Source organism: Jatropha curcas, chromosome 5, assembly GCF_041381405.1.
Source record: "Jatropha curcas cultivar XTBG-Jc1 chromosome 5, XTBG_Jcur_1.0, whole genome shotgun sequence".
In the NCBI taxonomy this organism is placed as follows: Eukaryota; Viridiplantae; Streptophyta; class Magnoliopsida; order Malpighiales; family Euphorbiaceae; genus Jatropha; species Jatropha curcas.
The window spans coordinates 25,202,762-25,218,117 of NC_143155.1; the positions used below are offsets into that span (position 1 = coordinate 25,202,762).

Sequence of the window (15,356 nt, forward strand, 5' to 3'; positions counted from 1 at the left end):
CTTATTTTCATAATATTTTTTTACAATAGGAAGATGGGCTCCAACATATATATTATAGTTCAACATCACCAACGTGTAGAAATTCATCATTCCTTTGAAGATTATTTAGCCTATTAATGTGATGAATGAAAAATTAATACCAAAACTCATCCTATGCTTTAACCTGCCCCTCCATTTATAGAGTTTCCTCATGCCCAAACACCAAAAGAACTACAGAGGTGAAAGAGTCGTGAAATGGCATCTAGAAGTATTCTAGTTGAAGCCTCGCCAATAGACGATATACCTCAAGTCTCTCTCTCTATGACATATAACTATTATGAAGGTTATCATACTAATATGGGCAACACATCATCTTCTGCACCACAATCTGAGTAAAGTGTACCATCTACAACATTAGAAATGCCATTAAACATTCATTACACTCCAATGATGGCAACCCATACTTCTTTCTCTGAAATAGGCGAGGCAACGCTATTTCAATATACAATACCTACTTTCAATACTTCTGCGGTGTCTTTTGGCACATATGATAGATTTACATCTCATTCTAGACACTCATTTAATGATTTCTTTGAGATGATGATGGTACCCGAGCAATAGACTCATCTAACATTTCATAGCACAAAACAACTATTTGTGAATGTGGTTCAAGCTCCTCACATGAGTGTCGATATAAATATTGAGCATAAAGAAGAATGTCAAGGTCTTAGAGAAGATAAAGTATGTCGAAATCCACGTCGTAATAGGAGGCCTCCAAGGTGTGGTACAAGAGGACATGTGGGGAGACATTCATATGATTGATTTTTCATGTATTAGTTATTAAGACATTTTTAACATCATACAAGTTCAACTCGAAGCATTTTATTACTCTCTATAATGATGTTATTACGTAACTTGAAATAATTGTGAACCAAAAAACCACAAGACCATACATGTATTTTGAGTGAACACTTATTTTTTTTATTGAATCACTAATTAATCTGGTGGACTCTTAATAAAACACTATTTTTGCATGTACTTTTTACCAACTAGTGGTCACATCCCATAGTTGCACTAAAACCACCAAATAAATTGTGTTTTTTAGTGAAAAGGCAAATTGATAATTTAGAATTTTTATTTTGTATTGAAACCACCAATTGGATTGCTAGTCTCAATACAAAATAAAATTTATTATTTATTTATATAACTATTTTTTGCTCCCTGCTTGTTAGTACGAGTTATGTTTTTTATTGTATTGAAGTTACCAACTCAATTCGTGATTTTAGTGTAACACTCTCTCCGTGTTAGGATAAATATTAAATTAGTAAATAGTTTTGAAATGATATTAGATTGGAAGATAGTTTATGAAGAGAATTATTTTTGTAAAAGCCCGCGATTGTCAAACAATTTTGTGAAGTAATCAGAAAAGAAAATAGAAGGCTGAGGTGAATTAAATCAAGGGGAAAATACAACTGGGTCCCAAGTGCTATTTAAGAAACTTGTGGGGTCAATCTCTAGAAACTTTGCCCCCTATAGATACGGAATTGGCGGTGCAAACGAGCTAGCGCTACTGTCACTTTGTTTGCTGCCGACTTGTACTTGATCCAGTTCCACTACGGCTACGCGCCTAACAACCAAATTACCAAATTAATACAATGAAACGAGAAAGTCATAACTTCTCTATCGGAACAACTCCGCATATGAGGCATTCCGGCGCCGAGCAGTCATCCTTGATATCGGATTTCCTCCGGCAGTCTGGCGGCGTCGCTGTCATTGACGGTGGTCTCGCGACGGAGCTCGAACAGCATGGCGCTGACCTGAACGATCCCCTTTGGAGTGCCAAGTGTCTTCTAACTTCGCCTCACCTTATCCGTACGGTACTACCTCTCTCTGTCTTTCTTTGCGTATTTGTACATGTATACATAATAGCTGATTAGGTTTCTATTTCAAATTTTTTTTTCCTTTAAATTTGAAATGTGGAGCAAGTAGTGCATTTAGACTTTAGACCTTGTCTTTGAGAAAATGCGTTATTTCTATTGAGGATGAGGTTTATGATTCTAGAGCACTTAATTAGTTATTATTGGCTGAGAGAGACTGAGAGCTGGTCTGATCTTATTTGGAATTGTATGTGTTATGACTGCCAATGAAAGCTTACTCACATCTAACAGAGATGGGCACTGCTTTTTTGGATCTATGCAGATATGGACCTCCATAACATGCATTTATCGTGGTCCTGCTTTCTGCTATTTGTTCTCTTGTATTGACTCTATGGGGGTTGTGTAAATACAATCAACTTTATAGTTTTGTCTGTATTGAGATGTCTGTAGTCAGGACTTTTTGACTATAATAATATAAGAATGGAACTCATTAGAAGTTCGAATTGGAGCTCGATTCTGAGCTTGCTTTTCTTGAATCAACCGTATCGTCTTTTGTTTATTAGAGTTTAGTATCGACAGACTATATTTATGTGGTAAGTATCTCAATTTGGGCCACTGGTATGTCAAATACATGTTATTTAATTAATGGTTGGCAGAGGGCATGCAACATATGCCCTCCTCTTCTCTGTCTTTGTTTTTTTTTCCTTTTCCTGTTTTTTTTTTTTTTTATTTTTTATTTTTATAGTTTTTGGAGTAGGGATAATCCCAAATTCTATCTTCTGTTACATTTTAAGGTTCGCCTAATATAAGGATGTTCTTATATGAGAATGATCTCATCAGCCATTGGATTTAAAATTACATTTATCTCAATTCAAATAGACAAATAATAATTGTGCTTATCCTAATACAACTTGTCATCCAACGGCTGGAAAAGTTGTTCTTATGGAAGAACATTCTTATAAGGGCTCATGCCTACATTTAAACGTTGTTTAAAGTAATTGCACGATGATTAAGAAAATCATTGAGCAATTTCAATTATAGAAAAAAGTATTATATTCGACTAGTTGTCCTTTTATCAATCCTCTAAATCTTTAATTAAGAGAGAGAAAGGTGATAAGGAAGAGAGAAATTGTGTAATTTAATGGAGATAACAAAAGACAAGGGTAAAGTTGAAAAACAATAATTAATACTTCCTTAATTTTCTGAAATGATTGACGAAGTGGAATGAAAATTTATTTTTAAAGCAACACTTAAAAGTGGAATGGAGGGAGTGATGTTGGTTTTAGTGATGAAAAGTATAGCTGGTGAGGCACACAAGGGTATCAGTTTGGTGTATAGAAAGTAGTTTGTTTCTTGATTCACGCCATGTAACTTTATCGAAGTATGGAAAGAAAGTATTCAACTGATTTAAAGCATATGCTATCATGAATGATTTTGAAAGAAACACTATTAATTTGATGATTGAAGGTGGGACTTGGACAAGTTTGCACTTCTTATTATGACTAGTATTATTATGAAAGCATTTTTCTGATTGTCTTTTTTTCTCTTCTGGCCAGGAAGGAAAGGGGGTAAGGGCAGAGCATATCCATGAATCAAATGAGCAAAACTAGTTATTGGTTTTACATCATTTCAGTTTTCCCCACAGAATTATGGGGTATCATGTCCTTTTAGTCCCTGGTCTCCCCCAGAAAATTTGCCAATGCTGGCACCATAAAATGTATTCAGAAGACTCCACATTCATTGATGTAATAATTTAATAAGAGAGATATTATGCGAATGTCTTCACATGTTGACACGATTTTTAGTGGGTAAACTGCCATCTAATGATATAAACTATCTTTTCTTGTTTAGCAATCAGTTCTGTTTACTTATGTCATAAACCATTTGGATAGTTAGTACAATCATATCTTTTTATTTTACCAGGCTATATCTTGTCTTTTATTCTATTGTGGTAGAAGATGGTTTCTTGTGCTATGGGAATTTCTGGAGGCTTATTGTGGTAGAAGATGGTTTCATAATTCGGGGGCATACTTTTAATTGCTTGCTATTGTTTATTTCTTTGTGTTTATATGAGGAGGATACTTCATGCTCTTGTAGTCTGTTTTATTTCTGTTTTAATAAAAAAAAATGGAAGCTGATTTTCGTAACTGGGCAGGTGCACCTTGACTATCTTGAAGCGGGGGCTGATGTTATCATCACGGCCTCTTATCAGGTACTAACAACAAACACTTTCTTTGTCTTTCTCCACGGAAGTGACACTCAGTTTATATGAATTTGGACAGGCTACCATTCAGGGATTTGAAGCCAAAGGCTTCTCTAGCCAAGAAGGCGAAGCCCTGCTTAAGAAAAGTGTGGAAATTGCTTGTGAGGCCAGAGATATTTACTATGAGAGATGCCAAACAGGTGCTTGTGATGGTAATAATGACAATAGGGTTCTGAAACAGCGTCCCATTTTAGTTGCAGCTTCTGTTGGCAGCTATGGAGCTTATTTGGCTGATGGATCTGAGTACAGGTGAGTCCACTTGTTATTTAAAACATTAAATGAGCTGCTTTTCTGTTGATATCACTTGTATCAAGCACCAAGTTCAGGCAAACATCTCAAATCAATGTTGACTCTGCACGTCTGGTTAAACATATCCATTATAGAAGTGAAACTTTCTCATTGTTCTTTCACATTCTCAGTGGGATTTATGGTGATGACATTACCCTGGAAACCTTGAAAGATTTTCATCGCAGAAGGGTTCAGGTATTGGCAGATTCAGGTGCTGACCTCATTGCATTTGAAACAGTTCCAAATAAGGTTGAAGCTCAGGTATTAGTTTGCTTCTTTTGATATCTTAACATTTTTTCCTTTTGTTTCTTGGAAATTAAAAGGACATTTGCACTTGGTTTTGGGAAGCTATAGAAAAGAAAGGAAGAGTAAATTGGGGAGCGAAGCTTGCTTAGTTAATTATTGCTGCCATGTTAATTTTGGTGTAAATTATCTCATTGACTTTTCTGTTCTTTCAGGCTTATGCTGACCTATTAGAGGAAGAAAACATAAAAATCCCTGCATGGTTCTCCTTTAACTCTAAGGATGGTATCAATGTGGTTAGTGGTGATTCTTTGCTTGAGTGTGCTTCAATTGCTGAATCATGCAGCAAGGTAGCTGCTGTGGGAATCAACTGCACGCCTCCAAGGTTTATTCATGGACTGATACTATGTATCAAGAAGGTGCGCTTTCAACATAATAGTAGTTACATGGTTCTCCTTCATGGTCAATTGACTATCCCTAGCCTATTTACCTCCACAGTCTGCATATATTTCCTACAAAAGTATTTTGCCAAAGTTTGCTTGGACCGCAAATTTGGATTTGAGTTTTAAAATGTAAAATCATAAAAATTCAAGATAATGTGAAATCTAGTACTTAATCATTTCAAATGCCTAGCTATCCAAATCCACGGAATGGTTGTTTCATTGTTTTTGTAATTTTTTAAGAGCAATTTTCCACAATGATAATGATTGTTATGCTTGCTTGTTTAATCTTGAGATGCCTTTTATGATGGTATGATATGCAGATGACTAGCAACAGTAATTATACTTCCACTGAGACAAGTGACACCAATTGAATATTGTATGTGTGGTTTCTATATTATGCCATAATAGTTTTGGCCTTCAATCTGAACTAAGAAGTTTCTGCTTTCAGCATTTGTAAATGTTTTGGGAATTAGTTCCTCTCTTATTTTTTTTAAAATCTTAGTCAGAATATACTAGGCTATCTACTTCTTGAGAAACTTACTTTCAGCCTCTTCAGGTGACATCCAAACCAATACTTATATATCCAAACAGTGGGGAGAGTTATGATGCTGACCTAAAGGAGTGGGTGGTAAGTTATATTTTGCTTCATTGTTTGTTTTCCTGTGAAATACAAAGAAAGTACCTTCAACTTGTTCTTTTAAATTACATTTGAAGGAACAAATCAAACCTTGTAGTTTTAAGTAAAACAACATTCACCACTGCAAAATCTGAAGCTATTTCCAGAAGTAATAGTCAGCAATATGGCTTATTGAAGATTCTGGAAATTTTCTTTTGAATCTTTAAAAGAATAGGGAAAAGGAAATATGTCATTATCCAATTTACTTCATTTCCCCTTCTTTTTCGTATCAAATGCTCGCAGCTTTGCAGCTAGCCTGCATTTTAATATGCTAAATAAACTAACAGTATATGTTTATATTGCAGCAAAATACTGGGATATCAGATGAAGATTTTGTCTCGTATGTAAACAAATGGTGTGAGATTGGGGCTTCCCTCATTGGAGGTTGTTGCAGAACAACTCCTAAAACCATCCGCGCTATATACTGGACTCTCCGCCGGTAGGTATTCTGCTCTGCACTTACAAATCTGACGAAGCTGTCAAAATGGCTTACGTTGTCTGGATACCTTTGAGGACTCGGTTGTGTCAGAGAGCAGAGAAATGTCGCCTTTGAAGCTCGGTTCAAATTTCATAGTACACAGGATCATGAATATGCTGGCTGTATAAGGTGTTGTAAGGATCAGAGTTTACAGCCTTACTTACTAAAACTCGTGTCGAATTTAAATTTAAAAAATAAAGTTCCTCTCCTATTATCTTCACATTTGTTTATTTATTTATAAATAAAAATACTTGTTTTAAAAAAAAACAAATTTATTTATGCCAATATACTTAAAATTGTTAAATTTTTTAACATAAATTATATTTTTCATCAGCTCATAGATTATAAACTGCAATTTTATTTGTAATGCTCAAGATGACTGAATTATTAACGAAAATGCCACGCCTGATTTTCCAACAATTTCACTAGTTTGCAAATGCCTTTTTCAGTTAACCGAAAGCTCACCTTGAAGAAGAAAAATCTCTACTACTCGAAGCAACACATAAGAACTTATAAGAATTTCTAATTACACAGTAATGGAGTTTTCACAATAACAGCATAGCTATATAAAGCGTTACTAGTTACGTGTCAAAGCCAGAGTAGATACCACTTTCCCTTGACAACCTCTTCTCTTCTTCAACAAAATTCTTCCCTCGACTAGCTTGACCAAGATCGCGTTTTCTCTTCTCCTTCTGAGAGAAACTAAGGTTTTTCTTCTCTTTAGAAGTTTGCACATTTGTCAATCGCTCGGCATCTAACAAGGCAGCTCTGGTTTTTTGCCGTTGTTCGTAAGATTCTTCAACCGCCTCGATCTCACGACGTTCTTTGCCAGTAGACCAAGCCCAGTCTGGTTTTGTGTCTTCTTTCGGCAGGGGCACACTCAGGACCGACATTCCGCCTTTATAGCCATGTTGCTTCAGTACATCAAAATCCACAGCGCCACTCTTACGCCTCCCGTACTTGCCTAGATATATAACATATGCAGAGGAAAGCAAAATTTTGCATCAATACCACAAGATATTGAGAAAGAGGAGAGGAACTGTTTAGAGATATTTGCGTTTTGCAAGCTAAACATCGTCAAGAACAACATCCCATTCACTAACGTAGTTAAAGAACAGTAAGGACTACAGTTACGGACGAGAAAGATATTTTCCCCCATTTTTCTCACTTTCATACAATATGTACCCTTTCTTTTGGTAAATATGCCATGAATCTTTTAAAATACCTTCAGACTTCTTTTCCTTGGATTGATGGCCTTTGTTAGATTTTGACACGTCCCTTCCTTTCGTCTTATCAACATTACTATCTGAATTTGATGATGAAGATTCATCAGAAGATGATGAATCCTCTTCGTTATCGCTCAATGGCATTGGCCTCTTCATTGTACAAATGTATAGCTATAAACCTAACAAAGGACTCAAAACACTCGATTAGAAATTTAGATCAAAACAAAATCATGAATCAATAATAAAAAGATTGAAAAACTGAAAAATACCCAGAGAAAAAGCGAGCTTCATTACCAGGAAGAAACCTTGAGCTTGCTCTGGTATCGGTGGGAGGGAGTGGAGGTTAGGGTTTCTGCTTTGCAAGGGGAGGCTCCGAGGGTCTCAGTTTGACTGGTAATATTGCTGTATCATGCTTAAACGGCATCGTTGTATCTGTTTTTCTTTAATCACGCATTCATATTTACAAAAACACCCTCATAGGTTGGACTTGGACCCGATGGACATTAAAGTTAGACCTCTATCCAAAGAAGAAAGGCGCTCTAACGACGTCGTTGTTGTTGTGTTATTATGCGCCAGAAAGTTGGAGAGGGAAGGATTTGGGGCGGAAGGGTTTTGCAGTTTAGTCCATCTTCGAGTTAGAGGTTCTGCTCTCTACCGCCGGCTCGTACACTCAAACCATCAGAAGGTAAATCCTCTTGTGCACAAATTCAATTCTATTAACTGTTCTTACGAGCTTTGCGAATGTGGATAATTGTGGTTGCTGAACGTATTAATTAAATATAACGACTATTCTATTGAACAAAAGATAGAAAAATCTGATGTGTTGAGCATGTGAATATACAATGCTGTAACTTGCTACATATACTGATATTATTAGACATGTCCAACAATCCTTATTTCTCCTCACCTTAACGAACAATTTTCTGTTGTTTGAGGCATTAAAAGAGAATAAATCACCGGAAATAAGTTAATGGTCGATGGAAAATAACTTGTAAATTTGGGAAACAACTTCTTGTTGATGATAGCATAAAAAGGCTTGACGATAAGGGGAGAGAGAGATTCATGTTTTGTCATGAATGCATTTGGAATATCGTCGAAGGTTATATATTTTTACATATTTATATACAATTCATCTTAGTACATTGAAATATTTACTTTTAACCAATTCAAAACGGCTCAATTAGTAGGTCTGCCAGTAATTATATGTGATGTTACGGATTAAACCATATTTATTTCAGGACAAACAAAAAATAGTTCTAATTGTTTTGTTCTATTGTTATCTTTTAGCACAATTAAAAAGGCTACAAAAGTATTAGAACAGTGAAATAAAAACCTTCTCTGTATGTTTAACTTTGGTTAATATTTTGTGTTGGTTTGTAATTTCACCAGGTAATTTTCTTTACAATTACACAACTGTATGGAGATCAATTCAGATGTTAAAGATGGCTCGCTTATTCTGATAAAGCAAGGCGCTGAAGCTGTGAGTTTTATTATAATTTTTGGGGAAAGGACACAAATAACACATTCTTGCCTTTTAATTTTTGAGTTGCATATATCCTTCCTTTTTTATGCGTAGAACTTATATTATGCATTTTTGTTTATGAAAGTTTCCACTTTTCAATTCTTAAAAATATCTTTTTCAGCTTGTCTTGTTTGGTAATTTATTTCAACTGCTTAGAAATGTACTTTGGAAGTTGCAGTTTCTTACACTCGTGATGATTGTATGCTTTTTCAGAGGGTTTATGAGTCTACTTTTGTTGGAAGACAGTCTATTGTCAAGGAACGCTTCTCAAAGAAATATAGGCACCCATCTTTGGATTCTAAACTCACCCTTAAGCGTCTAAATGCGGTTAGTTACTTATATAAGGCCTATTTTGCTTGCTTTTCTCTGTGAATGATGAAGCGAGCTCTCTGCTGTCTGATATTTTTCCATGTACTAACATTTGGAGCAGGAAGCAAGGTGCATGACAAAGGCACGACGACTTGGGGTTTCTACTCCTGTGCTGTATGCTCTGGATCCTTTGCTGCATACGCTCACATTTGAGTATGTGGACGGTCATTCTGTGAAAGATATCTTTCTTGAGTTTGGGTTACATGGTGTTGTGGAAGAACGTTTGGCTGATATTGCAATGCAGATCGGCGATGCAATTGGAAAACTACATGATGGTGGCCTCATTCATGGTGACTTGACCACTTCCAACATGCTAATCCGCAATGGCACTAATCAACTGGTGAATTATTGTATAGGTTAACCTTTATTTTTTGGGAGGAAAGGGGTAATTATATTTACTTTTGTATTTGCATCTAAACTAGAAAAGGTATCTTTTCCCAGGTGCTCATTGATTTTGGTCTGAGCTTCACATCAACCCTTCCCGAAGACAAGGCAGTTGATTTGTATGTACTTGAAAGAGCCTTGCTTTCTATGCATTCTTCATGTGGCAATGTGGTAATTTAATAATTTTCAATTCTGATCATTCCAATTTAACTCATTCTCTGTTGGATTGCTGATAGACATACAAAATAAATTTTGAGATATATTTTCTGTAGTTTCATCATTTTATGATTTTGCAAGTGGAAACTGCAGGAAATGTCTTGATGGCATGATTTAATGAAATCCTCATTTCCCCATAACTCATCAAAACGGTTGTTAGAAAATAGATCCCAATCTTGCTTTTAATTTCCTCTCAAACATTTTGAAATTGTGAAATAATATTTAAAACTTGAATTGAATAGAACCTTGCACAACAGTATTTGACTACCATGGCATGTGTTCTTGTATAGATGGATCGCATAATTGCTGCATATAAGAAATCTTCAAAACAGTGGTCATCCACCATGAACAAGCTAGCCCAAGGTGCTACTCTCTCTCTCCTATCTTTTCCTGTGTGTGCTTGTCATCTTGTTCTTACCTCTTATTTTATTTTACAACATTATTACAGTTCGCCAAAGGGGCCGAAAGCGCACCATGGTTGGATGAGCCTTTCTCCTGCCAAGGAAAAGATGCAGAGGCATCTGTTGAATTGAGTATGTGGTCTGTTGATATGGTTAATGGTAGGGAAAGATTTGTAGCTTTATATCTGCAAATTGCAGCTGTATTCCTATAGTTACGTACTGTTATTCTCTTGCATGTGATGGTTCAATATGCCACCGTTGAAAAGATTTGAGACATCTAAATGAAATGATTATTGGTATTTGCAGTTGAATTGAAACTGAGTTTGTCATTTGTACTGTAAGTTTCAATGTAATATCCTCACAAAAAAATTATCATGTTCAGTTATACGCTAAAGATGCTTTCGTTAAATATATTCTATGGGCCTGTAAAATTTCTTTAGCCCATTTGTTGGAAGTAGTTTTAGACCAGGCCAGGCCAGGCCCATTACTCAGCAATTAGCAAAAAGCTTACAATAGCCCACGTGTCTAACTTTTCCCGCCAATTGTTCCCATCTTTTTCCTCGATACTATACCAAAAACCAGGAAACTGCTAATACAATTTGACAGTAAAATCGCCATATATGGATCAAAAATACCAAAACACGCACGTAAAACTACTAGCCTTCGATCTTCTCTCTCTCACTCAACTTCCATCTTTCTCCTCCTCAGACCTAATCTCCTTCTCTCGTTTAGGCAAGTCTTTCTCACGCGCCGAAATCCTCGGCATTGTCACCTCCCGCGAGCATAAACCAAACAAATTCCTCAAATTCACGATCGACGATGGCACCGGCTGCGTTAGCTGCGTTCTCTGGCTTAACCAGCTCACTTCCCCTTATTTTTCTCGCCGCAGCCCTCCAGATGTTCGATTAATTGCCGACATGGCCAGTCATTTTGCCTCAGAGATTAAGATCGGTGTTGTGGCTTGTGTGCGCGGGAGGATTACGAGCTATAGAGGTGCGGTGCAGATCACTGTCTCCGATGTTGTTATTGAGAGAGATCCAAATGCGGAGATCCTCCATTGGTTGAATTGCATTAGACTTGCGCGTAATTGCTACGATGTAAGCCCTCTATGTAAATAGTGCAATTCGTTTTTAAATTAAGTGCTTTTCGGTTTTCACTGTTGGTTTCTTTCCTAATTAAGATGGTAACGTACTAATGTTAATATCTTGTGATAATGATAGATGATTCAATTTACTTCTATGTCAAATTAAGTCTTTATTTCTTTGTTTGATGGAGCCCATTGACAGTGAAAGCAATTGTTGAAACATGTTACTCACTGGTGTGGAGAATTGTTTAATGGAACCTACCGGTATGGAGTTATTCGTTAGATAGTTAAGAACCTGAGAGCTACAAACCAAGCAATGACAAAATAGTAGATGATGGTGATGGTAAGAATTAAAGTTTTGCCATGTGAGAGAGCCAAAACAATAGAGCATTTTCTGCCTTTGTTGGCCATACAAAGATTTTTTCATTTATGGCCAAGTATTTGAAAAGTACTGAACGATTGTTACTTGGTACGTCAACCACTAACTTAAATTGAATTAGAGTTATGATTTATGGTGGATGTTATGACTCACTTATTCAAGCTCCACCATTTTACATTAGGCTTATCAGTAGGTAGAAATATATTTTCTTTAGCTGGTACCTTTAAATGGTAAATGGAAGCATTTTCTTGAATCACTGAAGCACATTCTTGAATCCTGACCAATTAGATTAATGAAGAAATGTAATCATCAGCATGCTGGTGAACTGTGGGAGTTAATCATATGCCTTTAATCTAACATAATTATGATCCATAAGAAAAATAATGGGCTAATATTTTCATATTACTAAGAGCATGGAATTCAAATTACTGGTGTTAACTTTCAAGTTGGATGTAGTTGTAGCTTGAAGTGACTTAGAAGAATAAAAGTGTCTTCTGCAAATTTTTTGCTGGTCCCCATTTACAAGCCTCTTGCTTTATTACTTTTGAAGTAAAGTTCTTGTTATTAGACATTTAATGTTATTCGTGTCAGAGCGAACTGTTTTGAATTGTTGAATTGCTTCATCGAATTTGACTATTTTAATTAAAAACCCAATATACTTGGCAGTGTTTTTACCCGTCGTGTTGACATGTTAGGAACAGATACAACCCTTCAATTTTTTTTTTTTGCTCTTATAGGTGCTCCTGATACTTGTTAGAATAGCTGTTGTTCCATGTAGGTAATTTTAGATAGCCATTCTACCGGTATTGACATTTTCCTTTAAAGACCTGGGATTTTTGTAGTCATATTATTTCTTTTATGCTTGTATTTATAAATCTCCAATTATTATCGTGAAGTAATTAGGAACTCTTTTTTAAGCAAAACAAGATTCTATGTCATATCTGAGTCCACTTGTGTTGGGATTAAAAGCTTATTTGAACAAACTAAGACTGTATTAACTTGAAAGAGTGAGATGGAACAAAGTCTATTTATTCAACCTGCAATGCCGTAAGCAACCCAATTGGAGCAAATATGATCATTGTAGACGCAACCAATAAACTCAGGAGAAGGGGACTTGTTCAAATTGTATGCAAGAAAATTGGTCTCTCTCTAAACTTGTTAGGGAGGAGAAATCATTAGGTAGGAGAGTAAGACTACTAACTACATTTATGATATTTCCCTCACAAATGTCAAAATATTCCTATGCTTATGTGGAGAGACAAGAAAATTACGAGTCCTATCAATTTTTGGCAAAGAAATATTACAGTGGTCAAAATCTGTGAAAAGAAAGATAAATGGATTAGACATAGACTTGATGATTTGATAGGCAACATGAGGGATAGGAAAACAAAAAATGCAAGAAAGCCAATGACTAGATCTTTGCCCAAGTCAACGAAATGAAAGAAAACGAAACCAAGTTTAAGGCGGACCACATACTCAATTTTCTACCCAAAGTGAAAACCTTCACATCAATATGAAGTGTTACAAGTCAATGCCTTCTTGTGTGAAGCTTCATTACGTACCTAAACATATAAATGGAGGACCTATGGTGGAAATGCTGTGAATTGTAGTAGAGAAGACGTCAGGGAAGTTGAACCAGGAGAATAATTGAGAATAGATGAAGAGTATCAGTCGTACCAAGATGATGAATCAACTATTCAAATCCAATGCTTTTGTTTAGGCTTGACATTAAACCTGTGTGGCCCTTCTAATGGACCATTCTCAAAATATCTTTCTCATAGATACAAGTAGTTCCTAGTAACGCACAGGATATGGACCGGCCTAGATCCAATTCTTGGCCATGTGACTTAAGTTCACCATCATTAATGCAGCTACCCAGAATGCATCCAAAAGTTTTTTACTACTCTCTTTATCAAAATATTGTTTACGGCTATAAATAGAGAAAAATCTCAATGTTTCAAGTACGTTTCCGAGTCATCTGTCTCTTGAAATTAAGCCACTGTGCTTTTAATAGCAATTTATATTCTAATTAGATAGAAAAGGAGATGCTGTTTGCTCCTAAAATTAGTTCATTTGGCATCGAGTTCATAGCGGCGTTTCAAAATTATATTTTGGCTTTTCTTATTTTTACTTTTCAATATGTTTTGCTGAATTGTGGGTATTGGAAAAGCAGTTTGTGAAGAAAAATCTAAGCCGAAGGCCAAATGGATACTTAGATATTAGCATGTTTCCCATTCTATAATAAAATGGGGATTTTAAAAGCTGAAAAAGCAAAAGAAACAGAAAGAAAATGGAATTCCCCTCGTCTGGAGATACTTTGCCCAAAGTATAAATCAAATATCATCCTTTGACTGCCTCGTTTATCTATCTTTCCATAACTATTTCTCACATAATTTGAACAAAATCCCGGTTTTGAAAATGAAAACTATCTTTTCTTGTCCTAATAAATCGTTACTCCAGCTGCAATTTTATACACAGATAGAAAACATTTTTTTCGAATCAAAACTATTATTTTCATATTCTCGTATTTAAAGCGTTTGCATGTTTCTTTAAAAAAGAAAAAAATGTATTTGATGAAACAAATTGCTCCAAAGCTTATGGATGCTGGACCATAAATCCATTATTGGTGAAATATACCCAAGCATAGACCTAATCGAGACACGTGAATGAAGAAAAAAGAAAAAAGAAAAAAAAAAAATTTAATTGCAATAATCAAACTCGTTATAATGAATTAGATCCAATTTAGGGAATAATCTGACGGCTGAAGGTCTACAACCCACGTGGCAATTTGGTAGAAGATAAGGTACAATCCATGTAAGAGAGAGATGGAAAAGAATCATAAATTCATTATATGTTTTATTGAATCAAAGGATATTATTATGTGGCGTCCTGTTAGATACCATTCTAATGAAATATGGGTGTATCAAAACAGTCTCTCATTTAAGAAAATGAGAGATGTTGAAGGTGTGTGCGGAATCCTCTCCTTCCCTCTTGATAAAGCATTTAACTCATAGGGCCCCATTCCTTCTTTAATTTTGCTTCACTTCTTCCTCTACTTCTTCTACAGGTGTGGATTTGCAATGGAGAGACCTGCACCTGTCAAATTTAATGGTCCTACATCACTCACCTATAGTGTTTTATGTTGCCCTCTAGTATACTATACCGTACACCAACTAAGTTTTTTTTGAAGTAATTAGCATGTGTTTGGACAAAATTAATTGTTTTAGTAGCTATTAACTGTTATAATATTTGTTAATTGTTTTTTTCTCAAAAACATTATATCGCCAAACACTATAAGTAATAGAAATAATTAAAACGCTAAACAACTGTTTTGAAATTGTTTTCTCTAATTGTTTTTTAAGTAGCTTTTAGCATTTTTACTGGTTAAGACGCTAATTACTAAAACAACTAACAACTACTAAAATAACTAATTTTACTGAACAAATCCCTCTATATAGGGTTATAATATTTATTTTCAATTTAGATTGTGTATGATGGCTCTGATGATACTTAGTCGTGATGGCTAAA

General features: G+C 35.4%; 4 protein-coding genes across 6 annotated transcripts; 3 read left to right on the forward strand and 1 right to left on the reverse strand.

Annotated features, from left to right (window-relative positions):
• The first annotated feature begins 1,523 nt into the window (after positions 1-1,523).
• On the forward strand, positions 1,524-6,467 carry HMT2 (homocysteine methyltransferase 2). 3 transcript variants are annotated; one of them, XM_089722131.1, is made up of 8 exons: positions 1,717-1,856; positions 3,413-3,601; positions 4,012-4,068; positions 4,139-4,368; positions 4,539-4,668; positions 4,866-5,069; positions 5,650-5,721; positions 6,075-6,467. In XM_089722131.1, the coding sequence occupies exons 2-8, from the start codon at positions 3,506-3,508 to the stop codon at positions 6,210-6,212; spliced, it is 927 nt and encodes a 308-aa protein (XP_089578257.1). In that variant the 5' UTR covers positions 1,717-1,856; positions 3,413-3,505; the 3' UTR covers positions 6,213-6,467. The 3 variants fall into 3 exon arrangements, with proteins under 3 accessions (XP_012092192.1, XP_089578257.1, XP_089578258.1); XM_089722132.1 differs by lacking the exon at positions 1,717-1,856 and adding an exon at positions 2,431-2,449; XM_012236802.4 differs by lacking the exon at positions 3,413-3,601 and having other exon boundaries at positions 1,524-1,856.
• Positions 6,468-6,656: 189 nt separating this feature from the next.
• LOC105649957 (hypothetical protein) lies at positions 6,657-7,920 on the reverse strand. The gene is made up of 3 exons (XM_012236804.4): positions 7,768-7,920; positions 7,473-7,652; positions 6,657-7,211 (listed from the first exon to the last, which is right to left on the reverse strand). The coding sequence occupies exons 2-3, from the start codon at positions 7,627-7,629 to the stop codon at positions 6,829-6,831; spliced, it is 540 nt and encodes a 179-aa protein (XP_012092194.1). The 5' UTR covers positions 7,630-7,652; positions 7,768-7,920; the 3' UTR covers positions 6,657-6,828.
• An 81-nt stretch (positions 7,921-8,001) lies between these two features.
• LOC105649958 (Protein kinase superfamily protein) lies at positions 8,002-10,676 on the forward strand. Its single transcript, XM_012236806.4, has 7 exons — positions 8,002-8,158; positions 8,863-8,953; positions 9,209-9,322; positions 9,426-9,704; positions 9,806-9,919; positions 10,255-10,327; positions 10,413-10,676. Exons 2-7 carry the CDS (start codon positions 8,891-8,893, stop codon positions 10,448-10,450), a joined length of 681 nt encoding a protein of 226 aa, XP_012092196.1. The 5' UTR covers positions 8,002-8,158; positions 8,863-8,890; the 3' UTR covers positions 10,451-10,676.
• A 221-nt stretch (positions 10,677-10,897) lies between these two features.
• STN1 (Nucleic acid-binding, OB-fold-like protein) lies at positions 10,898-11,598 on the forward strand. Its single transcript, XM_012236808.4, has one exon. It carries the CDS (start codon positions 10,986-10,988, stop codon positions 11,481-11,483), a length of 498 nt encoding a protein of 165 aa, XP_012092198.1. The 5' UTR covers positions 10,898-10,985; the 3' UTR covers positions 11,484-11,598.
• The last annotated feature ends 3,758 nt before the right edge of the window (positions 11,599-15,356 follow it).

Bases quoted from the DNA above. Each gene is read 5' to 3' on its own strand.
- HMT2 (XM_012236802.4), top strand. From the start codon at position 1,635: ATGAAACGAGAAAGTCATAACTTCTCTATCGGAACAACTCCGCATATG. The intron at 5,070-5,649 runs GTGCGCTTTCAA...CAGCCTCTTCAG, and splicing joins TGATACTATGTATCAAGAAG to GTGACATCCAAACCAATACT. The intron at 5,722-6,074 runs GTAAGTTATATT...TTTATATTGCAG, and splicing joins CTGACCTAAAGGAGTGGGTG to CAAAATACTGGGATATCAGA.
- LOC105649957 (XM_012236804.4), bottom strand. From the start codon at position 7,629: ATGAAGAGGCCAATGCCATTGAGCGATAACGAAGAGGATTCATCATCT. The intron at 7,212-7,472 runs GTATTTTAAAAG...TTATATATCTAG, and splicing joins CAAGGAAAAGAAGTCTGAAG to GCAAGTACGGGAGGCGTAAG.
- LOC105649958 (XM_012236806.4), top strand. From the start codon at position 8,891: ATGGAGATCAATTCAGATGTTAAAGATGGCTCGCTTATTCTGATAAAG. The intron at 8,954-9,208 runs GTGAGTTTTATT...ATGCTTTTTCAG, and splicing joins TAAAGCAAGGCGCTGAAGCT to AGGGTTTATGAGTCTACTTT. The intron at 10,328-10,412 runs GTGCTACTCTCT...ACATTATTACAG, and splicing joins CATGAACAAGCTAGCCCAAG to TTCGCCAAAGGGGCCGAAAG.
- STN1 (XM_012236808.4), top strand. From the start codon at position 10,986: ATGGATCAAAAATACCAAAACACGCACGTAAAACTACTAGCCTTCGAT.